Source organism: Ambystoma mexicanum, chromosome 5q (assembly GCF_040938575.1).
Source record: "Ambystoma mexicanum isolate Mex_15411 chromosome 5q, UKY_AmexF1_1, whole genome shotgun sequence".
NCBI lineage: Eukaryota > Metazoa > Chordata > Amphibia > Caudata > Ambystomatidae > Ambystoma > Ambystoma mexicanum.
The window spans coordinates 1,136,600,843-1,136,624,536 of record NC_090933.1 but is presented as its reverse complement, the minus strand read 5'-3'; the positions used below and the strand labels follow the sequence as shown (position 1 = coordinate 1,136,624,536).

Genomic DNA, 23,694 nt, shown 5'->3' with positions numbered 1-23,694 from the left:
CACCCCCCTCAGGCCTCTCTCTCAGTAGAAAAGCTGTGAGCGGTGGTACGTGGTGATACTGCTCCCACATGGAGATAAGAGTGTATGAGTGCGCCAATCTGTGATTGTTGTACCTCTCGAACCCTTCACCTCAAAGTACGGTTTCTGTGAGCATACACAGGCCCATAAAGCTTACCTGTGAATTATGGAAGATAAGCTCTCCGTCCTGTTGATCCCTGATAAGGATTAGTCCAGTCCAGCTGTGACTATGCTTCTCCTTATGATTGGTAAGACTTTCTTGAGCTCTTGTGATGCTGTTCGTTCTGTTTAATATCTTATGTATATATGTTGCTCCTATTTATGCCTGCAATAATGTCTCTCTTCTGTTTTCTTCCCTTAGATGGAAATGCGACCCAATGCAGCTGTGAGACGCGCCCGGATGGAAGATGGATGCTAACGCAATGTTCAACAGCAGTTAAGTGATGGTTTAAGGAAAGCGAAAAGTATGGCGAAGCGCAACCTTAAACTGACTGTTTTTTCGATGTCTAACCTTGTCTTCTCTTTTTCCTTGCAGGCGCTGCTGTCGAAAGATGGAGCGTGTCGTGCTGCGGTGCCAAGATGAAGATTTCGGTGTTCCGGAAAGTGTAAAGCTGACTACTTGGTTCGCCGATGAGATGTACAGGTAAGAACAGCTTCCCCCAGTTGGTAAGTATGCTGGCAGGAAGCAGGATGTCCAGGAAGCAGGATCTTCAAAGGTAAGTCTGACCTCAGGCGACGGTGAGTGTTATGCTGCTTGCAAGTGCAGAATAACGCAAAGCGTCTGTCTTGAGGATCAGGGCAGCTTATATAGCTGAGATCGTGGGCACGCCAGCCACACCCTGTCACTCCTAGAGAGTGAGCACGTGCAAAGGCAAACCATTAGCAGCCACACCCAAGAATACACTTGGGGCTGCTTAATGGATGGAATGTTCAAGGTTAATGCATCCTGCTTAATGGATGGAAGGTTCAAGGTAAATGCATCTGAAGTGCTATGTCCATAATAAAAGCTTTTTGGTGTTAAATGGATGTTCTTGTTTACTTTTGTTCATGAGCCTGGTTCCAAAGGCGCCAGGACAGTGTCCACCCAGTTCTCCCGTGCATGCGACCCCTGCATGCCTGTGTCCCTGACTACATGACCATGACAGCACTCTCCCTCAATGCCCCTCTGAAGGGTGGTTCTCCTCCCGGTCCTGGTTTGGTGGGATTATTGCGATGGAACTGTCTGATTAAACGCGGAGCATGGACGTGTTCACTGGGTTCCCAAGTTCGGTCTCGAGGTCCGTAACCTTGCCAGTCAATTAGATAATACAATTTTGATCGAACCACCTTGGAGTCCAGGATGAATTCTGGTTCTCCATCTATCACTATGGGCTCTGGCGGAGAACTAAGCTATGTATTGGACTTCAAAGGCACCAGGACAGTGTCCAACCAGGTCTCCTGTGCATGGGACCCCTGCATCCCTGTGCCTCTGACTTCAAGGCCATGACAGAAACACAATGCAGGTTTCTTCTTGTCTGGGCTTTGGCTCTCTCTGTGTATCCTTCACAGAATTCCCACAGGCGGCAACCTCCTGCAGGGTTTTCCTACCCTTCGCTCTGTTCCCTCGAATGGTGGGCCTGCTCCTGTGGGTTTGCCTTCGCCCCAGAAGATCTGCTCCATCTCGTGTCTCACCTTGCTCAGAGTGTCTCTATGTTCCACCTTTTTATCTGTGTGGGGGGAGTTCATGGGTTTCAGATGTATGTGATTAAGGTCAAGTGCCTGACTTTGCCTGACCTGATTAACTGGACATGTCCAGTGAGATTTTTATTTTATTTGATTTATTTTAATATTTATTATGCGCTACATGCCCATGGGCCTCAGAGCACGCATGAAGGCCAAACAGGAACGGGACAATAGGAGGGTCAAAGGTCAGGCAGAATAGTAAGGCGGGAGATACAGGGCGTTACGGAATTTAACCTGGGTTGAGGTTGAACAGATGGGTTTTAATTTGCTTCTTGAATAGTACCAGATAACTAGTCAGGCGTATAAGCTCGGGAAGTGAGTTCCAATGAAGAGGAGCCTGAACATCAAATGATGTCCCCCCAAAGGGCACCAGCTTGTTTCTAGGTTGGGCAAAGGTGGGGAAGGCAGAGGAGTGTAGCGGTATTCCTGGTGTGTGTGTCTAAACTCGATCCTTTACATATGTGGGGCAGGCATTAATATGGCAATTAAATGACAATGTCAGGATCTTGTATGTGATCCTATGTTGTACAGGCAGCCAATGTAATGTCCTTCGAGCATTGGCTACATAGGCGCATTTAGGTATGCCGTGAACAGCCCGAACTGCACTATTCTGTGCAACCTGTAGAATTTGAATGTTCGAGATGTGTAAGTGTTAGCCTCTTTACTCTGAGTCGTCCTCTTCCTTGGACCAATGTTTGTGTAGAAAGGTGGGGGGGGTATTGGAATGTGGGAGAATCCTAAAAAATAGGATGGGGTATTGGCATGGGAAAGGGGGGAATACCACGTCTCACCATCGGTTGCCTCACCCCCACTCCCCGAAGATCCTCCACCCAGGTGATCCTCCAGCACTGGTCCACCCCCAGGGTCTTGATCCAAAGGCGATGGCCGTGTCCTCACCACCTGAGAGATCGATCCCCGGGGACTAATAAGTGAGACACCCTTTGGTTTCTCACAGTAGACAACCCTGGGCTGTTTTGGATATGGTCCGAGAGGAGTGGGAACAACCCCAAAGGATACTATTAACTGAGTATGTGGCAGAGTTAAAGGGATGACTTAAATCCCTTACTGAAATGGTACAGAATAGCATAGGGCAAGCACGTCAAACCCGGGAAAAAAGAATATAACCAAAAGGCGATTGTTTGGTCCTGGTGATAAAGTGCTGGCCCTCCTTCCTTCCAATGACAATAAGATGTTGGCTCACTGGAGAGGGTCGTATGAAGTCATAAAAAGTATGAGACCTGTCAACTACCTTATTGCACAACCAGACTACAAGCAACCAGATGAAAACGATCATGTGAACCTACTCAAGGAGTGGAAGGAAGCCGAACCCACAGTAGCCCTAATCACAACCGAACAGACATAAATACCAGATTGTTTCCCCACAACGCCGACAGCCAACTTTCATGACGTACAATGGAGAACCCAAGTTTAACAGTACAGAAACAAGAAGCGATAAGCCATCTAGCCCCCTATCAACATGCCTTTTCAACAAAGCCGACAAAGCCAGGTTTACTTATCTTACAGAACACACCATTCAAACCTTACCGGACCGATTGTGAACCTTTGGGAACCATGAATCCAAATGCAACCGTTTGAAGGATGAGAGAAAGGAAATGTTAAGATTGGATGTCATTGAACCCTCAAGCAGCCCCTAGTGCTTGCCCATCATACGGGTACCCAAACCAGAAGGATCCACCAGATTCTGAATGCACTTCAGACCAATAAACAAAATATCCTTATGTGAAGCCTACCCAATGCCCTGGCTGGATGAACTGATTGATAAACTGGGGCAAGCCAGATATCTGAGTACTATTGATGTAACAAAAGGCTATTGGTAAATACCCCAACTATCCCAAGATAAGAAGACCACATTCACCAGCCCACAGAGGCTATTCCAATTCAAACTACGCCCCTTCAGTCTACATGGAGCTCTGGCCACCTTCCAGAGATTGATGGATTCCCTACAACAGCCTTATGAGGCATACGGTGCAGCCTACCAGGATGAAATCGTATTGAGCCAGTCCTGGAAGGAACACATAGCACACGTGACCCTCATTGTCAAGACGCTATATTATGTAGGTCTCAAGATCAACCTCTAGTAAACGGTATTGTGTCTCAAATGCGTTACTTGGGCTCTACCATAGAACATGGAGAGATACAGCCCTGAGTGGACAAGGTGGAAGTCATAGCCCGATTGTCGTAGCCTACAACCCAATGGTCATAAAGGCTTTCCTTGGATTCGTGGGTTACTATAGAAGGTTCATTCCATTGTTTTCTTCTATACTGCAGAGTTGTCCAACTCCAGGCCTCAATGGCCGGATCAAAGGTGGTTTTTCAGGATACCTCGCATTAATATTCATGAGATACATTTGCATACAATGATTCTAAATGCATGCATATTTTTCCTCATGAATATTAATGAGGGATAGCCTGAAAACGTGTCAGGAGTCCCGCCCTCGAGGCCCAGAGTTGGAAAACCCTGTTCTGTAGTGACGCCCCTCACAGGTGCCCTGAGGAACACCTATAAAGTAGATCTACATAAGGATCGACCTGGTAGGGATGCTTTCCAACAGTTGAAGGACATTATCATCAAGCAACCAGTCCTGCAATGTTTGGACTTTGGTTGACCATTCTTTCTGCAAATGGACACCTCTAGTTATGGACTTGGAGCAGTGTTGTCACAAGGCAACCCGGAGGACCTTAGGCCAGTTTGTTTCATCAGTTGGAATCTTGTTCCACGTGAAGTTTCCTACTCCACGTTCAAGAAGGAGTATTTTGCTATCAAATGGGCAGTGGAACCTCTATGATACTACCTATTGGGGAGACGCTTACAGTGGTTGGCGGTCCATAAAGGCTACAAACATAGGTTGCTTCAGAGGTTCTTGTTGCTGCAGCCATACTCCTTACTTACCCTGCATCGGCCTGCCTCCTTCCAGCTCATTGCGGATTACCTTTCCAGGGTCGGGTCCCTGCCCGAATGGCAAGGGGTTATTGTGGGTGTGTGTGAACACATAACAAGTAAGGGAGCCTGACAACATACCAGCCTAACCAAACAGCCCATAGCTGTCAGCTGGAGAGGCATCCAGAGATGCAGTGGAGTCGGAAGACTCTGCGGTTGTGCCACGCGGCCGGGCCATGTGACAGGAGAGCACTGCAGCAGACGTGCTCTTCGGATCCCAGACATCGAGGTAGATGGCAGCTGCGGGCCCAGCAACAATGCTTGGAGGCCGGCGGTCATCCGGGATCAGAATCAGACCAGCGCCATGCCCGCGGGAGGTGGCAGGACGGAGCCCAGATGCGGCCCGGACCAGGTTAATGGCAGAAGCCGGTGGGAAATACCATAATTGAAAGAGAAGGAGCGGACCTCCAGACAGGGACTAGTTGTCAACTCAGTGCCTGACTGTATGGATGGCAGCCCGTACCTCAAGAAAGGGGACAAGGTTTAGTTGAGCTTTACTGATTTCTTTGGTTTAAGGAAAATACACAGGGATTGGTGGTTTCAAGGGGCTACTCTATAACACCAGGGCTTATCCAGAGTATAGCTGAATCTTATTTTTTCTATTCCAGGAGGAAGGACGGTCGAGAGAAGCATCCTCTGTAGAGTAGGCATACGGATTCCCTGAGGACTAAGAGGAGAAGCCCGAGAGGAGAGAGGCCCCTACCGATTAAGGACCTATAATCAGACGGAGGAAAAAGGGGTGACGCTACCAGACTTCTTCCTACCAGGCAAAACCTAGTGATTATTCAGAGCTATACATCTTGTTCCAATACCTGCAATACCTGGTGTCCTGTCATCTCTATCTCACAAGCAGGCAGCAACCTCCTGGACTCTTTGGCCTTTGTAGGAGAGGAGATATGGGACAATGTCGTTCATGCTTTCAGAAGCGCTGTTAGTCTTTCAGACTCATTAGTTGAAACCACTTTACATCCAAAGCCTTCATCTCTCTTCAACAATTCTTCAGTCTTGAACTCAAACTTATCTTTAAACTGTCGTTTTAGAGCATAGAGTTCAACATCTCTTGACTGGTTATTCTTAGCTCCCGCTAAACTTGTGATGATATCATTTAAAATGTAAAGGAGTAGTATAGACAGCTAATGTTAGCAAAAGGAACCTGAGTGGCGGTTTGACTGTATGGTTTAAAAAGAAGTTTGATGGTAACTATGAAATATGTTGCTTAAACTGTGATATGGAAAATGATGCTTTTAAGTTACTGCTTTTTTTTTAGTATAATGTGTTTCATCGACATATTAGTATAGTTTATATTTCTATATCTTTCTATATGTATTTTCTTATGTTATGTGTAAAGTTTATTATGTAAACTAAATCACATTAAAGAAATTACATTAAAATAGTTAATATTTGTACATGTTTATGTTGACTGTTTTTCATCTACTAAGATACTGCAGCACCATATAATTGTATTTGTCAGCAAGCAGATTGAAAACAATGGTCTAAGCACTGTATTAAGTCTCTGAACATTCACTGTGTTCGTCTCGACCGTGCCCCATTTTCTATTATTGCAAGGCAAATCCACCTGTCCTCTTCTGCGAAAAGAAAGGAGGAAATGGAACATGTCTGTTGCTGTGGAACAATGCTATTGTCACATCTACATTTCGATATTTTTTTCTAAAAGGAAACCTACATTGACTTCTGGTTTTGAATGTATTTTTCTTGCTATTGAAAATGTCGCCGTCCAACATCAATGCAGTGTTCCACCGGGATTTAAAGGGGCACCCAATCCACCATTTTTTGACCAGAACTTCTCCACTGGCCGTTTTTGTAGGGAATTTTGAAAGTGGCATTTGGCAGATTTAGCAAGCTCCAAAATGCCAATTTTTATAGAACTTTATTTAGTCCAAGCAAGCAAGTACCACGAGAGCAACATAGCATCATAGGATAACAGGCATTACAATCTTTACAGGTCATTATTACACAGATCTGGAGAACCTCAGTTCAGGACAATTCAGAACAGGTGGGCAATTAGGGAGCTTCTTAGAAAGAGGTTGTCAGGAGCCCACAGCAGAACTGTACATCAGTTCGGGGGTTGCTTAGTCCAAATATATTCTGAACTCCATCCAAATGTATTTGGGCCTGGAATTTCAGAGCAACACACCCACATATGTCTCTTCACAGTTCTGAGCCTAGGTGAGGTCACTCAGCCACTCTCCGGTCGTAGGTAGGCTCTTGTCTTTTCATTTCAGGAGTATTTCCCTTCAAGGAATATATCAGCCAGTGCCCTAAAACCAAGTCCTCCCAGTGTGCATCAAGTGATCCACACAATGTAGGCCCAAGACCCGGGAACGTCCACAGCGGTAACCATTTATGGTATGGGTAGGTGATGCCCATTTTGACAATGATCATACGCCAGGTGCTACCCGTAGCCAACGACGGATCATATGGGTAGTCGTTGCGATATTTAGGATCTATAATCAAGGTTCTAAGATCTGTCTCCCCTGCTGCCAACTCCTGAAGTCTAACATGTGGTGGTTGAAAATCACCCCCGTACCAGTAGGTGGCAAACTTGGCCTGGGCTGCCAGCCAATAGACCTCGAAATGAGGGGCCATAAAAGCACCCTAATCATATGGAAGCACCATTTCTATCATTTTTTTCCGGACAGCACCAGAGGGCCAAAGAAACTGCATCAGCGAGGTGTGCAGTTTAACAAAGAAACGCTTGCCAGGCCATATGGGTACGATAAAAAATGTGTATAATAGCTTGAGCAAGAGGATCATCTTGGCCAGTGCCAGTCTGCCAGCCGGCGTAATAGGGAGCGACCGCCACCTTGCTAGTTTAATATCTACCTGTTGTGCTTGTGTCAGATAGTTTCCTGTAGCAGGCCGGCTTTATCCCTGGGCACCCTTCACTCCATACCTTTCGGTTCTCTTGTGCATTCAGTTAAGTGAAAGTTCTCTGACTTTGTGTAGCTAATTACAAAGCCTGAGAATTCACCCTCTAATGTATAATAGGGCATTGTTTTGTCAATGTATACAGAGATTATTTTCGGTGGGCCCCTTAGTCGTATACCGCATTTTATATGGTGGTTCCGGATAACCTCTGCCATAGGCTAAATGGCCAAAGCAAAACACCATGGGAGACAAAAGGCAACCCTGATGGATGCCCCTTCCCAACTAAATTAGTTCAGAGAGGTCTGAGTTCACACGCACCCTGTCCAGTGGGAGAGTGTTTAGGAATTTGATATCTTGTATCATCACAGTACCCAGACCCATTTTCTCGAGTACTAAAAACAAGTATTCCCAAGAAATCCTATCAAATGTCTTCTGGGTGTCGATTGTTACTGCCACCTGTTGGGGAGAATTCTCTGTTTAGGCTGAATTTTCTAACCTAGTGAGTCCCCCAGCAGCTTTGCTGGATTTCTGGAGTTTTTTTTTTTCCTGCCAAGAGTGAGTCTCTTTTTCTCACACTCTTGGACATGATTTGAGGGGTTACTTTGACTGTTAATGTGTTTATGGGCTATGGGGTCTTTTACTCCATAGGGTCTCATGTGTTTTTACTATGTGTGTTACACAGCACCCTCAGTGCAGTGACACCCCACCATAGACTCCATACCCTGGGACTGACTACTGTCTCCCAGGGCATGTAAAGTCACCATTGGCTTTACTAGTCCCAAATTATGAACAGAAACCAGCACAAACCATCATATTGTGGACGTACTGGTCGGGGCAATTCGATTGCCCCGGGGTCTGTTATTCGAGGGGGCACGTCTCCGTCCCCCTTGATCGAGTTTTGGCTGGTGGCAGTGGATACTACTTTTTATATTCGACCGCAAATATATCTCTATGGGATTTTCCCATTGTTCGAGGCTACCAACTTTAATTATTTAATTCCTATAGCCCCGAACTTACCGCCGGGTTCTTTATTTAATATTAATTCACCGGTTGGTATTTTTTGCCAGAACTCGATGCTAAAATGGCGTTTGTGTTCTCATCTGTGACTCCAACCCAAGTCGAGCCCTTTGTTCCACTTTTTGGCGGACTTCTCCACAGAAGCCTCCAAAAGTGGTTCCACTCTGTCTGGGTACCACAGGAGGTCTGGGAGGGGGTCTTGGCACCCTGGACTGAGTTGCCTTCGCAACTCAAGTCGCACTCTTGTGTGATTGGCCCAAGTGGTGAGCCGGCCGGTTCACCACTTAGCATGTTTGATAGACAGCTAGGCTGAATGTATGGGGGTTTCTTGCATGAAAGCAGGGCTTTTGGGACTGGAACTTCAGATGTCGCCACAGGACCTAAGAATCCGAAGAGGGAGAAGCTGAGCTGACCTGCAACGACGACACCACCGGTGGAGCCCTGCTGAACCGTCTTACCACTTCCCGACGACAGAGGAGATCTTCTTGCCGGAGAGTCTCTTCCCCTTGAGCTGGTGGGGACAACCAGTTTGCTTTCCTTTTTCACCTACCAGGACGTCTAGTGGTCGAATTGCCCGTGCCAAGCACCACGGCAACCGGATAGCCACTTACCACTGAACCGCAAAAGAAAGGACCACTCATTTTAATCAAGAAACTCCACGGCTGGTTTCTTCCCTGGCAGCACAACAACCTCCTGCTTTCCTCCCCGCCGAGATCTTCTCTTTTGCCGGACGAAGCACCGACTCGCAACCGCTGCCAGGAACAACTGCCCCCGCTGGAGTGTTCTCACCATTTCAAGGTACTGTGTCCGCCTGGCCTCCCTTTCTATAGATTGCTACAAGGTGACAGTAAATCCTTAACCTTCTAGACTGGGCTGGCCTCTTGACCATCTAACTGGTCCCTTTGTTTTGGTCCAACTTCTTTCTGAACCTTTTCAAGACTTTTGTGCACTTTTCAACTGTGTGACCTTGGACACATTTCGTTCTGATCCCCTTAAAGTGGATCCGGCTTTCTGAACTCTAACTTCGGGCCCAATTTGAAAAGATGCTGGCAAATGCTAGTACCACCTTGCGACCCTCCCCAGCCCACATTTCGACTTGCTCGCAAGGTTCCCAAACTGATTTTGGAATTCATCTTGCCTTCATGCCTCAAAGATCTTATTCACAAGTAGTGCAGGGCGACAAGAGAGTCACATTGGACTATGGGGACTCTGAGGCCATTGACCTTTTTGAACTAGCCAAATTACAGCATGACCAGCTACTGCAGGTGGAACAACTCCTGTACAAGATGGCTAGGACCCCGCCTCTCCAGGACTGTCTCGCCTTTCCAAGCGAGAGTCCCGAAGTTGTGGAGGAGAGTGTTGTTCCTCCGGATAGTCCTTCAGTGTTCACAGCGCTCATTGATGCCCATTGCGGTACCTGTTGTGACGCTGGAAGTTGAAGAGGGGCCTGTGGAACACGAGGGAAGGCATTTCATCTCTCGCAAAGCAAGGAAGTCTTTTCTACGAGCCCAAAAACGCCTAAATCAGACGAAGGCCATGCAGAGAAAAGTAGCCCCCAATGCACCCTCAGGTAGGAAGGTGCAGGTGCCCCATGAGCCCAGCTTACCTACCATTGCTAACAATCTGAGCAATCACGACGATTTGGGTTTAGACCTGGGCGACCTTGATGAGGAAAGCAGGAAACACCTGCAGATTGCAGCCCTAAAAAGTGGAAATGTGCAGATCGCCTCTGGTGCTGCTCCTAAGACACCAACGGCAAAAACGCAACCGCTGCTGCACTGTTTTTTTCCAAATATCGAATCGAGAAAAGTCCTTACTCGACAGCCACCTGGCACCATGGTGCCTCCGGTTGCAAGCCCCGTAACTGCCCTAGGGCCCACAGAACCTCCACCTGGTGCTCAGGTGAGTGATTCTGTTGTCTTGCCAGCATCAGCTGCTGCAAGCCCAGCATGCACCTACTTGCCCCCGAAAATGACAGCCGGAGGTCAGGAGGTTGACGTTGCAATTTCGGCAGGGGTTGCTAGTGATAGTGAAGCGCAAGAAGACTCGGCCCAGCATCCCAAGTCTGCCCAGTTGCCGTCGGATTCGATCCGGCCTGGCGTAGTTGGGAATCTGCAGCAGTGTCCAGCCCCTGCAGCAGAGACCGTTAACGAGGCTTTGTCCTTTGTACAAACGCCCAAGGACATGAAATTAATCATTGGGTGGTCTAGTAACCCTGAGATTAATGGACCTGCTCAGATTAATAGGTCCTTCCTGATGAATTCTTTCTTTCAGATTCCAGCTTTAAGAAATTTATCATCCAAGGACCTGGATTGGGTTAAGCTGGCGACCCATAACAACCACAGAGTGCTCTGCAGAGTGCAAACCCAGATCATATCCAAAATGCTCTTGGAGTTCTCAGATGACTTTCATTCAATTGGGCTTGTGCCGCATCTGTTTTTGGATATGGAGAGTGCCTGGGACTTTCTTGATTGGGTACCTGCGCCGCCAAAAGAATGCCCTGCAGAACCCGCCGTGGTCCCTTTTGAAGCTCACGCTAACCAACTAGCTGTCCAACTGGCCTCGCTCACCCAAGCACTTAGTGGTCTAGCGTGGTTGGAGCCCTTGTTAAAAGTGGCGGCAGCCATAAAAGGTCCTACTTCTGAATCATAACTGTCCAGTCTTTCTGTCGCCTTGTGGAATTGCTGTGGTTTAAGCAATCTGGGGGCATGGCATAGACGGGTTGGGCCCGATCAAAAACCTGATATTTTATTTCTGCAGGAAACAATGGCCATGTGCGAACTTTGCCTGGATGGCTATACTTGCTTTTCGGTCCCTGCCTGTCGACAACAATTAGGCCGCCCAGCAGGGGGAATTGCTGTTTTAATCAATAATGGCTTGAAGGCAGTGTTAGCCCTTATGGATACTTCTGACTCGTGTCTATTGGTTAAGGCCTCGTTTGAGCACTGTTCTATGTTGACTCTTCTTCTCCTGTCAATCTATTGGAATCCAAAGGTGGTGGCATTGAATTTGCTTCTAGAAGACTTGGATCGTATGTTGGGTCATGCTGCTGTCACGTGTCCCAACCTCAAAATTGTCATTGGCGGTGACTTGAACTCTTACCTGCTCCTTGACAATCTTGCATGGCCCACTTCCACCTCTTCCGCTTATGCCCAACAAGCCTGCTGTAGAGGAGACCACTTGGCACTTTTTTTTAAGGAAAGGGGGATCTATCCTATTCAACTTGCGAATCATTCAAGTAGATCTTCTTGGAGGCGTTGCCAAGCTGCATCTCTCATTGACTATTTGTTGGCCTCAAGTGTGTGTACTGGGCTGCTCAACCCTATCCTTATTCGGGACGTGGGTTTGAGCGATCACCACATGTTGACTTCGCGCCTACATATTGAGAGTATGGCCTATGAAGTTTCAGCCCCGGTTTGTATGGTCAAAGGCGATAGGCACACTATCTCTGTAAACTGGCACCCGTCGCTGTGATGGAAACTGGTGTTCCTGGTAAACAGGCACCTGTTGGTGTCCCATGATGATTTTCTCTCTGTTGGTAACATGGAAAAAATAAATGAGATAAATCTCTCTGATTCATGAGCACCTAGCCAATCTTGTGAAAGACTCGCGAGAAAAAGGCAACTTGCAGGATTTCCACGTTAATGTGGACGCAGTTGCATTATTAAAAAAGCAAAAAAACAGCGAGCTGCACAAGTTAAAACGGATGCTGTTCCGTTTCTCCATCTACAACAGAGAAAAGAATTTCGTTGTTGCCCGATTTAAAACGCAATTAAAATCTCTTCGACAGGCTGCTTTCACCCTAGCCAACCAAAACATGATTGAGATGCTATGCAAAAAAAAACTTGCGATGTATGGGCTATCTTAAGAAATCCGGCGGGAAATGTGGACACGAGAATGGATGCTTCCATTACAGGTATTGAAAGGGAGCAATTCTTTCGCCAAAAATATGCAGTGCCCGAAATACACCTATTCTCGGAATCTCTGACAATGCAGCTGCCGTTCCCACGTGTCTGTCCGTGGGATCTCAAAGATATCATGTGGGCAATTGCCCAACTGAAATTTTCGAAAGCGGCTAGGCCTGACGGGCTACCCCCTTGCGTGTTCAAGGACGATCCAAACTTTTGGGCCAGGTATTTGCTGCCACGCTTCCAGCTGGTTTATGAATCCGGCAGAATTCCCAAATCATGGTTAATGGCTACATTGATCCCCATTCACAAAAAGGGTGCCTTAAGCAACCCAACAAATTTTAGACCTATCGCCTTAATCGATACATCAGCAAAACATTTTGCAAAGCTGGTTCTGTGCGAGTTGGAAGCTTGTTTACGTCCCTCTCCCATTCTTGCAAAAGCTCAAGTCGGCTTTCAGAGAGAAATGGGCACCCAGTTAAATGCCTTGACTCTTGCCCATCTTCTCCACGCTGCTCACTCCAAGACTAATGCTACCATCTATATGGCAGCATTAGATCTCTCAGCTGCCTTCGACAACGTTTTACGAAATCTTCTCTGGCAGAAGATGCTATCATATGGCATTCTTACTGCATTGGTAGCAATAATTGCAGCACTACATCAAAACACGTCTTACAGGGTCCGCATTAACTCTGAGGGGCTTCTGTCAGATATCATTCCCACGCGTATAGGTGTGAAACAGGGGCGTAACTTGGCCGCGGTTTTATTTAATCTCTATCTTGCTGACATCGAGCAGATATGGCTAGACACCAATTCCTTTTCGGTAGTTTTGGGCAAACTTCGGCTACACTGGTTGGCATTCGCCGACGATGTAATCCTATTCGACAGGGTCCCATTTGGTCTCCAAAATAAATTAAACATCTTTTATGAGTATTGCACATTAAACAATATGACCATCAATTCAGCAAAATCTCATATAATGGTTTTTACAGCCAAAAATAAAAATACCTAAGTCTAACTTTGTGATCAATGATCTTCCTATTACGAAAAAAGAAGAAATAACTTACTTGGGTTATCACCTGTCGAATGGAATGTCTGTCGGTGCATGGCGCACAGTGTTGAATTCTAAGCTTGCTCCCTTGTTGGCCCAAATGAGAATTATTTTCCGAAGATACTGTAGGTTTTCGCTTATCCCCTTGTTACAATACTATACCCTGAAGGTAGAACCTATTCTGCTCTATGCAATTGATGTCTGTCTTTTGAACTTGGGGCTGTTACTAAATTTGCTCCAAGGTAAGTTGTGGAAAACTATCCTGGGTTTGCCAGGTTTTCTTCCCAATCCTATCATTCTACATGAATTGGGCCTTTACCCTTTAGCAGACAAACATCAGTGGCGTATGGTAAATACCTTTTGTAAAATGCTCGTACCGCCTCTAAATTCCCTTTATGAGGATTTTCAGGCAATGTTAGCTCAGAAATATCCAATTTCGATGTGTGAGTTTAACGATCGAATACAGGCCACTTTAATCTCATTGAACATGTCACAGCAAGATCTAATAGATTCTCTGCATAAGGCCAAAAAGCGTTTTTTTTTTTAATTCATGGGCCCACAATTCTGACTTGATTGGGGGATATTCCTCTTTTTCTACCTATGCCACATTTAGGCAGGCTGTTTCCCCTAGGCTATCATATTTATTATGCTGCCCTGACAAAGCAGCAAGAAGAACCTACATGCGTTTCCGCTTATACCTAATCCATACGGGCTATCGGATCAGGAATTGGTCCGTTTATAAGGCCCAGGTACAGTGGGAAGTGTGTAGATTCTATCTTAAGCATGCTGAGAGCAAAACCCTGGAACATCTTTTTATGTATTGTAACTTCTTTGAAAATCACAGGCGTCGTTGTTTGGGTGCTTTTTTGAATTCGCACTCCACCTTTGAATGTCATTTAGTTTGGCTTCGTTGCATGCAGGGTAATACCACCTCAATTATTCTAGCAACAGTTAGACTTGTTCTGCTCATTGAAGAACAGCTGCTACAACGCAACCTGGCCTTACGGAGTGGGTAGGTTTCTGAGGAGTCGCCTGGATTCTGTCTAAGTATTTGTGTAGCATTTATGAATCATCCAATTGTTTCTTTAGCATTAGGTGCTGGTGTTATTCTCAATATTTTTTTCCTTCTTAGAAGTGGTGTCGTTTTAAGAAGTTTTCTTATAAAGTTTTAAGTGTAAAATGCTCTCTCATGTCATGTAGGAACAAAGAAAGCTGTAAGATGCTTGGTGTCTGCATTCCTTTTGGTTAAAGGGACCCTACATGGTTCTCATGGGTCTGTGCATGTGACTGTCTAAATTTTAAATTTAGTATTTTCTGTTACCCTCTATAGTTGGAGGTGTTTTTTACTGCTGTTGAGTCTCCTTCATGCTCTCATGTGTTTTGTATGTGTCAATATTGTTGTTTTGTTATAATCTAGATAGCATCGATTTCTTTTTAACATCTCTACATTTGAATTTACCATGTAAAAATTTGTAAAGGTGTAAATCAATTTTTGCTACCAAATCAAATAAAAAAAAAAAGAAAACCTTCACGGTTTGATTCTGCCTTCCTCTCTTGCTGTGTTCTTTTGAATGTGTTGGGATCTGTTTCAATTTATGCTCTGCCTTTCTCTCCCTTTGAAACCGAATTATTAGAGTGCCATCTGCGTTAAGCGCTCACCGCTGTCTGAAAATAAGTGGGGCTTTACTTAAGACTTGTCTAATATTCTTTTAAGGGAGTGTATATACTTTAGTGACTGTGTTTTTGAACGTGCTTGAGATTAGTGCCAGTGTGTTTTCTTAGATGTGTTTTTAAATAAATAATTATATATCTTTTACACCAAAGCTCTGGTCAGTGTTTGCTTGTTCTACTGTGTTTACCTGCCCTATTGTGTATGCTCTGTATACTGCCTAACTCTTCTTGAGAGAAGTCTGACTGCTCAGCCACAGCTACCAGGTAAATCTGGGTGGTGCAGACTGCTACCAATTGGGTTTACTGCTAACTCCTGTAGTCCTAAACTTTTTGCAGTGGTCCCTAAGGGAACTGCACAGGTTTCTGCCTAACACCACCACCTCGGCGGTCGAATTCATTCGGGTCAATACACATTGAACAAATGCTGGATGTTAAGTGAAGTGGATCTGCCCGGGACAAATCCGCTTGTTCCCGGTGGATCATGTAGGGGAGTAGGAAGTAGGCAGTTCGCCAATGTTTTAGCATAGATTTTCAGATCCGCGTTCATCAATGAGAGGGGACGATAAGAGCTGCATTCATTGGCTGCTTTATTTGGCTTACGGAGGACAGTTATAATAGCTTCCCATAGAGATTCAGGGAGTATCTATTTTTCAGGAGATTCTTCCCACACTTCATGGAGATGTGCAACTAGTAGGGTGCTGTATTCCTGGTAAAATTCTGAGGATAGTCCATCAGGACCAGGAGCTTTCCCTTTGTGCAACTTTCTGATCACTGTCATCAATTCCTCTATCGTTAGGGGATTATTTATTGGATCCCTAGCCATCACCACTCAACCAGGATAACGGTATGTCCTCGTTATTGCTCGCTCTCCGTGTACTGTCCCCACTGTGTATAGGGCCTTATATAAACTAAGGAAGAACTCCAGGATGTCATTGTCCACGCTTTTGGCTACGCCTTGCTCGTCTAGAATGCAGTCAATACGGGCTGGTCCCCTTTCTGCCTTTACAACCCTACCTGGTCTCTCCCCTTCGCCATATTTCCAAGCTGCTACCGGATGTGTGAAATACCTAATTTCTCGGGCAGCATGGGATCTGTACTGTTCCAGTTCTGCTCGTATTGTTGCTAATATAGGAGGGTCCAGGGACCAAGCGTATCCGGTCTCCAGAGCCTTCAAGTGGGTTTCACATTCCTGTAAGTCCCTCTTGATCAATTTAAGAACTCCGGCTTCTCTGGAAATAGCCATACTCTTACGTAAACCTTGAATGCCTGCCACCAGGTGCTCTTAGATGCAGCCTCCGTTGTATTACAGGTGAAAAAAGTGTTGGATCTAATGTCTGCTTTAAAGACAATGGGCCTCCTCACGAGTTGGGCAGTAGCCCCTAAATGTGGCGGTAACACTATTACCGTCACATTTAAGGGTCCGTCCAATTGTGAGTCTGGCAGCATTTACCACCAGCTCTAAGCTGGGGGTAAATGCGCCAACTTAACGCCCATTTTTGGGCACAATTAGCGCAGCGCTATTAGAGCCCGCTAATTGCGCCGAAACGGCCCCATTGGGTCCAACGGACCCAATGGGGAATGGGGAATACCCATTCCCGTCCAACCCTTGATCCAGTGCTAATAGCACGGGACTGGTTGGTGGTAATGTTATTAGCCTGGGCGGTATCCTGGTGGTAATACTGCTGGGATACCGCCCAACTCGTGATGAGGCCCAGTATCTCCCAGAGCTTCTGGTTTAAATCTCCACGACCTGCCCCGCTTGTACTGAGTATTCAGATTCAACACCACCAGGGAATGGTCTGAGAGAATTTGTGGGAAAATAACTGCATTTGTGGCATTGCCGACCAAGGAGGAACAAATTAAGAACATATCAATGCGCAAGGACATATCGTGCACTGATGAGAAAAAAGGTATACTCCAATCATTGGGATGTAACAACCGCCAAATATCTTTCAAAGATAGGCAGGCCATATGGATTGTCAGGGCATGAGCCGCCTTGGAGCGAGGCCTGGGGGCAGTACCCATTTGGTTCAGTTTGGCAGATATGATTTTGCATTGGGAGATGGTGGTTGGGCCATGGTGTGCAGCAAAAGAGAGTCTTTGTAGATAAAAGCTACACTGCCTTCTTTTCTGTTGGATATATAGGGCACAGCCGAGGGGGATGGTGATGGAGAGAGTGGGGCCAGATGTGGAGGTGCAAGAGCCGGAGGCAGATGCAAGGTCTTACTTTTAGATAGTAGATTGTATAGGTCACAATGGTTTGCTGGATTGGGAGGATTGCTGGACTTGCAGAGACTGTCCTTAAAGGCCTTAACACTTGGCTTCTTTTTAATGGATCTTTTCCTGTAGTTAGTATGCTGGGGTTCGGTTTGAGACCGCTTTGTAGGTAATACATGCTGTTTTTAATATATTCCTGGTGGGGTGGGGGAGCCAGTTAATCTTGCCCAGTTGTGGAGAGATATGGTTGAATTTTAAGGCTCCTGTAATGAGGCGGCCTGCAGTGTGCCGAGCCAGGTGTTTGGCTGGAAGCGGAGTTTGGAGGGTTTTTCACATGTCGTTGTGTGAGATCATAAGTGCTTGGACCACCGTGCGTAAATCATATGTGGGTATGAGGGGTTTTGATTTTGCAGATATGAAGATCTGTAGACATGCAGTTTGTGCCTTTTTGGCTTGAGTTTTTGGAAGGAAAGGCTTCTATCAACAATTAAGCTAAGTGATTTGGGTTAGTTTGACAACTGGAGAAAGCTTCCAGGCACATGTCGTTGAGCCGTTGTTATACGAATTGTTGTTTGGTGGGGTGACTGATGACAAAATCAGTCTATGTGGAGTTCAGTTTTCGGTAGCCATTTGACATCCATTTTGGATGGTAGCTAGGCATTCACAGAGGGGAGTGATGTGCTGGAGGCCACTGACCTTAAAGTACAGCGGAGTGTCATCAGCGTACTGATGGATGGTTATCTTGGGCTCATTTATGAATGTGTCATGTATGGATTGAAGATGATCTGGTAGAGGAAGGTACCCCACACATGACTGGGAGTTGGTTGAAACTGAATGAGCCCATATGTACAGCGTGTTGTACAGCGTGTTGTCTGCAAACCTATATAGGACAGTTCCCGAGAATCCCACCCTGTTGGTGAAGAGGGAGACGAGTGATAGGTGGACACCTGTGTTGAAGGTACCCGAGAGGCCTAAGAGGACTAGAAGGCACAAGCCTCTTGTGTCAGTGATTTTCAGTACATCATCCACCACTTGCATGGTTGCAGTCTCAGTAGTGCATGTGGGTCGGAAACCGAACTGGTAATGGCATAGGAGGCCAAGCTGGTCGATTTTGGCAAGTAGTTGGTTCGCAACTACTTTCTCAATAAGCTCCCCGATGAACAGGAGACTTGTGATGGCGTAAACAATACCGAGGAGTGCATTGAGTGCTGGGCCAGTGAGTTGTTTAATTAGGGAGGCCAAGAGGAAGTCGAACATGTAAGCTGCAAGTTTAACTTAAGCAAATGTATCTGAGAGATTCTTAGAAGAGAAGAGGGTGAAGTAATTCCAGGAGGGAAGAATAGCGGGCCTCTGCCTGGTTTTGAAGCATCAATGAGATCTCTGATCTTATCAACTTTGTTAATGAACGAGGTGTTAAATCTGCCACATTTCTCTTGTGAAGCCAGCACCTAGGGAACAGGTGTGGGCTTGACGTAGTGTTTGTCTGCTTCACATAAGTCTTTGCTCCCGTTAGAGGCTACCTCGATGGTGGAGGTGTAGCTATCCGACTTAGCCTTCCAGATCATGTGTCTATGTTGGGTCTGGAGGGATTTGAGGGATTCTCTGATCTCTGGTCCTTGCGTCATCACTTTTCAAAGGATCTGAACAAGCATTTTCAATTGAAACTGGGTAGTTTGTGTAAATGCACTGGTACCACACCTCAGCTGTGGTGTATAAGCAGGCAAATAAATCTGCTGGTATGGCTAAGTGCAGAATGATGCCCTATAGCGCCACTGATTACGCTTGATTCTTAGAGATACCTAGTAGCTTTTCTAACTATAAGACTGCAATGAATGTTCGGAGTCATCTTCGACTCCTCTCTCTCCTTCCTCCCTCACACTCAGTACATTGCCAAGAAGTCCTACTTCAGCTCTTCCTTCTCAAAGTAATTCTACCTTTTCTCACCTTCCCCCAGAAGCTCAATGTTACACAAGTCCTGGTTCTCTCTAGGCTTGACTATTGCAATAGCCTCCTCCTGAATCTACCATTTTCAACTCTGCGACCCCTCCAGCTAATCCAAAATAGGGCAGTGAGATTTATTCTTAGCAGAAGCCCAGGGACCACATTTCTTCTGCTCTAAAATGTCTTCACTGGCTTCTGGTTGCTTCACGGATTAAATTCAAATCCTCCTGTATCATCCACAAAGCTGTCTGGGGCCAGGGACCACCCTATCGGCAACTCTCTCTTACTAAATATTCTTCCTCTAGACCTCTGCGCTCCTCTAGCACCAACTCCTTGTGTGTAAAGCGTTTCTTTGGAACAGCCTCCCTTTTCATCTTGAGCAGGACTTTCTTAAAACCCAAAGATCCTCAAGAACTTCCTCTTTACCTCCTCCTTCCTTCCTTCCCTCTGTCCTCTGCTAATCTAACAGTTACTTGTTTGGTGTTCAGGGCCCTTATGCATCCTCGGGTGCCGTGACCCCCCACACAGAGATCACCCCAGCTTCTGTCTATCCTCAGCACCTGCCTCGGCTCACCCTCTACCCTTGGAGGCTTGCACTTACCTTACATTGCACTTCACCTGTTGCTCACCCATGAGCCCCCCAGCACCTATCCCATTCCCTCTCCCTTCTGCACTTGCATGTTCTAAACACTCACAAGGCATAGTAAGTTCACCCCCTACCCGCTTGTATTTAATATTTTGTATGTATTTTAATTTTCTCATCCCTTGTCCTCTCCCTGTAGCCCTGTAAAGTGCTCTCAATTGTGACTTTGGAGACATAATCCCTGTTGTTTGAGAAGAAGCTAACGTGACACATGGAAGCTGCACATGTGGGGGACACATTTTTTCCTTAGCCTTTGCACTGGTAACTTTGGTTGCAATTATTAATACAGTATACAAACGTTTCCACAACAGGTCAAATGCCTCGTCATACCACCAGAATATCCAGTTTATATTTCAGTGTGTAAAAGAGGAATGCTTACTGTCTGAAATGCAACATTCATCAGCGTGTTCGTCCCCCTTCTTTATTTTGTCTCATTGTGGGAACCAGTATGTTGACATTTTGCACTGATTTTCTGATTTTCTTACGACTTGTTTGCAGTTATTTGTATTTGTATTTATTGAATTTTATATAGTGCTTTTAGCCAAAGCGCTTTACATAGAACAAGCAATACATTACATAGCAAGGTGAATTCTTTTCATGAGTCATGTAGCAGAGAACAATTTACCATGAAACAAACAGTAATATATTATTATAATATAAACAGTTATGGTCGGTTAGCATATCAACATTTAACCACATTTTCCAGCTAGTATGATTAAAAGTTGTCATGAAGCTGTGAGAGAGTAGGGGTTTCTTTACGAAACTGATGCTATGTGTTTCTTCTTAGATTTCTGGATACCTCACTAGTTGACATTGACATACAAGCAACCTATGTACGTGTGATGGTGAAGGGTAAGGTAGGTATCGTTTGCAATACTATTTTGGAATGTGGAGAACAATTATGCTGCCGCATGTTTTTGCCCAGTTTGCATATGCAATAATGGCACCAGTCAAGGGCCGTACAGCGTGGGAAGCGCTTGGCGTCCTGAGGTAATGGCTCAAGCGCTCAGTACAGGTTGTTACCACATGGTACAGCACATCCTCAAGGGCCTTATCGTAATTAGAAACTTTGAATTGCGAGAATGGGTGAAAAAATAGGGTTATTAAGAACAAAAACCGATCCATGCAAGTCCTGTAGTGTAAGCACATTGGCAGTGCTGGTTAAGAATGAAAGGCAGGAGGGGGCAGGCCAATAGGCAGAAAGTAGCCCAAAATTAGACCAATCATGACAAGGGATGTAATAGTGCAAGAGTCAGAAGGTGAGTGACCCTCGGCGGAAATGAACATTGGGGAAGTGTGGAAGACCGGCCCAGAAACCAGAAGAACACATATGGCTCCTAGAGGGTAAGCATGCAAATGGTAACCGGGTAATAATGTCCAGACTGTGAGCTACCTGACTGGCTCCCGCTCAGGGCAGGTTTCTAATATAGAATACGACTTTCACCCCTGCTGCTGGCGGTGGCAATGGTCGGTAATGGCCTGCCAGCCCAAGTCAAGGTAGGGCCTAGCAAAGCGAGGGCCTCAGTGGGGTCTCTGGGTTGTTACCGGCCATGGCGACCTCCCTCACACAGTGGGGTTGAAAGCCATTGGCACCCAGGGGTTTTTCCCTGGTGCGAATGTTTTTTTTCTTCTTCCTCTCCTCTCCAGAGGAAGAACAAAAAAAAACAAAAAAAAGGAACCAAGATAGCGGCACATTTCTGTGGCGGCCAGAGTGAGAGGTGCGCTCGACCAGACCTCTCTCCTCACAGGTCAGTGAGGAGAGAGGGAGTGGGGAAGAGGTTCAGGGCGTTGTGGGAGTAGTTCTAATATAGAATTACAGTTAAACAAGTGTTTCCTACTGATGTACGGTTTTGCCAAAAGTGTTACATGGGATTAATCTCAGTTCCCTCGCTCGCTTTACTATTAAGAACTACTGTAGTCATACACCATGATAGCTGTATTACAGCTGGTTTCACTTCAGATGTGTATGGTTAGTATACTGTAAGTAGAGACATGGGCCTCATTACGAGTCCGGTGGTAACCGTGCCGGAAAAACCTGCAGGTTACCGCCAGACTCGTATTACCATTCCGCCTCCGTGATTCCCGGAATCACTGGGGCATTACGAACCCGGTGACCCGTGAATTCCAGAGGCAGAATTGTGTAAGTCCCCATTCCCATGGAGCCCCATAGGACTCCATGGGGATGGGAACAATGGAAACACTGATTACGTCTATGACAGAGCCGATGTTTCCATGTCCGCCTGCAGGCGGATGGTGTTGAGTGATACCTCCCGCCTGCAGGACTCTCAATCAGCCGGTCTGGAAAGAACGGTGCCAGCAGTTTCACCACCACCGTTCTTTCTGGACCGGTGCAGCAGTTTCACCACCACCGTTCTTTCTGGACCGGCAGGGTCATAATGAGGCCCACAATGCATGTATTTTAAAAACTGCTTTGTGCTAATGTTTGGGCTCTTTGTTATGGAGGTGTGGTTTTAATTTATCACTACTAAATTCATAGTTGCAAAATAGAGGAAATAAGGATTTAGGAACCACACATTTTAAAATTATATTTGTGGCGTAGGATGTGTTCATCATATAGGGGACTGAAAGGTTATGTTGATTTCTTTTTTAAATGACATGTTAATGAGTTTTGTTCACTAAGCATTTATCTCATTAGTAAGAGGGTATCTCACCTATACATGTCTCCTCGTGCACTCAATAGCTTTGCTTGCCCAGCCTTGCATGGCCCATTGAGGATGCAGACTAGGCTATTGCAGGGCTGAATGTGAGTAGGTGGTGCTCCTAAACCTCCCAGCACATTCAAAGGTACTGGGTTAGCGAGATGGTGGTGCTCTGACTCCACCATGCATGTCAGGAACCAGGAAGCTCTTGCTGCTTCCTGGTTCCTGTGTTAATGGGCCATGTCGACTTGTCAGGAGGTAGCATCTGGAGTCTGGGGCTACAGGTAAGAAATACATGTATGTATGAGTGTATTTATGCATGCATGTAAAGGTTGGTAATGTGCGAAAATGCAATTAGTGTGTATGTTGCAGTGTATGGGTGATCTGAGCATGTGAATGGGTGAACAGTGTATGTTTGGGTGCACGTGTGAATGAGTGCATGTATGTTGCATGGGTGTGTGCGTGAATTAGAGAGAATGTATGTTGTGTGAGTTAATCAACGTGTGTGCGTGTCTGGGAGGGAGTGAGCCTCGAATGGAGGGAGGGCGCTACATTGGTGCTGCGGCAGCCACCATGGACATGGTTTTTTAAAGTCGTATATTAATTTACTTGGATTATGCGCAAATCCAACATGAGTGTTCTTACTTGTGCTCATGCGTGGCTACATTTGTGCCGCCAGAAAGGCCAATTTTTCTTACAGTAGTATGGCATACCTAACTGCCATTATTGGCAAAGCCAACATGATATGTGTTCTTAAATGTGGAGGGGCTACGTTTGCGCATGCAGCCAGCAAGAGCATGCTTTCTTCCTATGTTAGTGCATTTTTTAACAGGCATTATGGGGCAAAGCCTGCACAGTGAGTGTTCTTACATGGGGCACGGGTGGCTACTGTGGTACAGGCAGCAAGGACATGTTTTTGTTCAGTGGTATGGCATTTTTTTGTGCCACTATATGCAAAGTCAAAACGATGAGTCTTCTTACATGACCATACAGACCTA

At 45.9% G+C, this 23,694-nt stretch overlaps 1 protein-coding gene across 1 annotated transcript in view; it reads left to right on the top strand.

Annotated features, from left to right (window-relative positions):
- The window catches only part of DNAAF11 (dynein axonemal assembly factor 11), a 408,750-nt gene that overhangs the window by 227,341 nt on the left and 157,715 nt on the right, over positions 1–23,694 (top strand). The window contains exon 9 of the mRNA XM_069621647.1: positions 20,824–20,893. Coding sequence (XP_069477748.1) covers positions 20,824–20,893 — 70 coding nt within the window. The remainder of the gene's footprint in view (positions 1–20,823; positions 20,894–23,694) is intronic.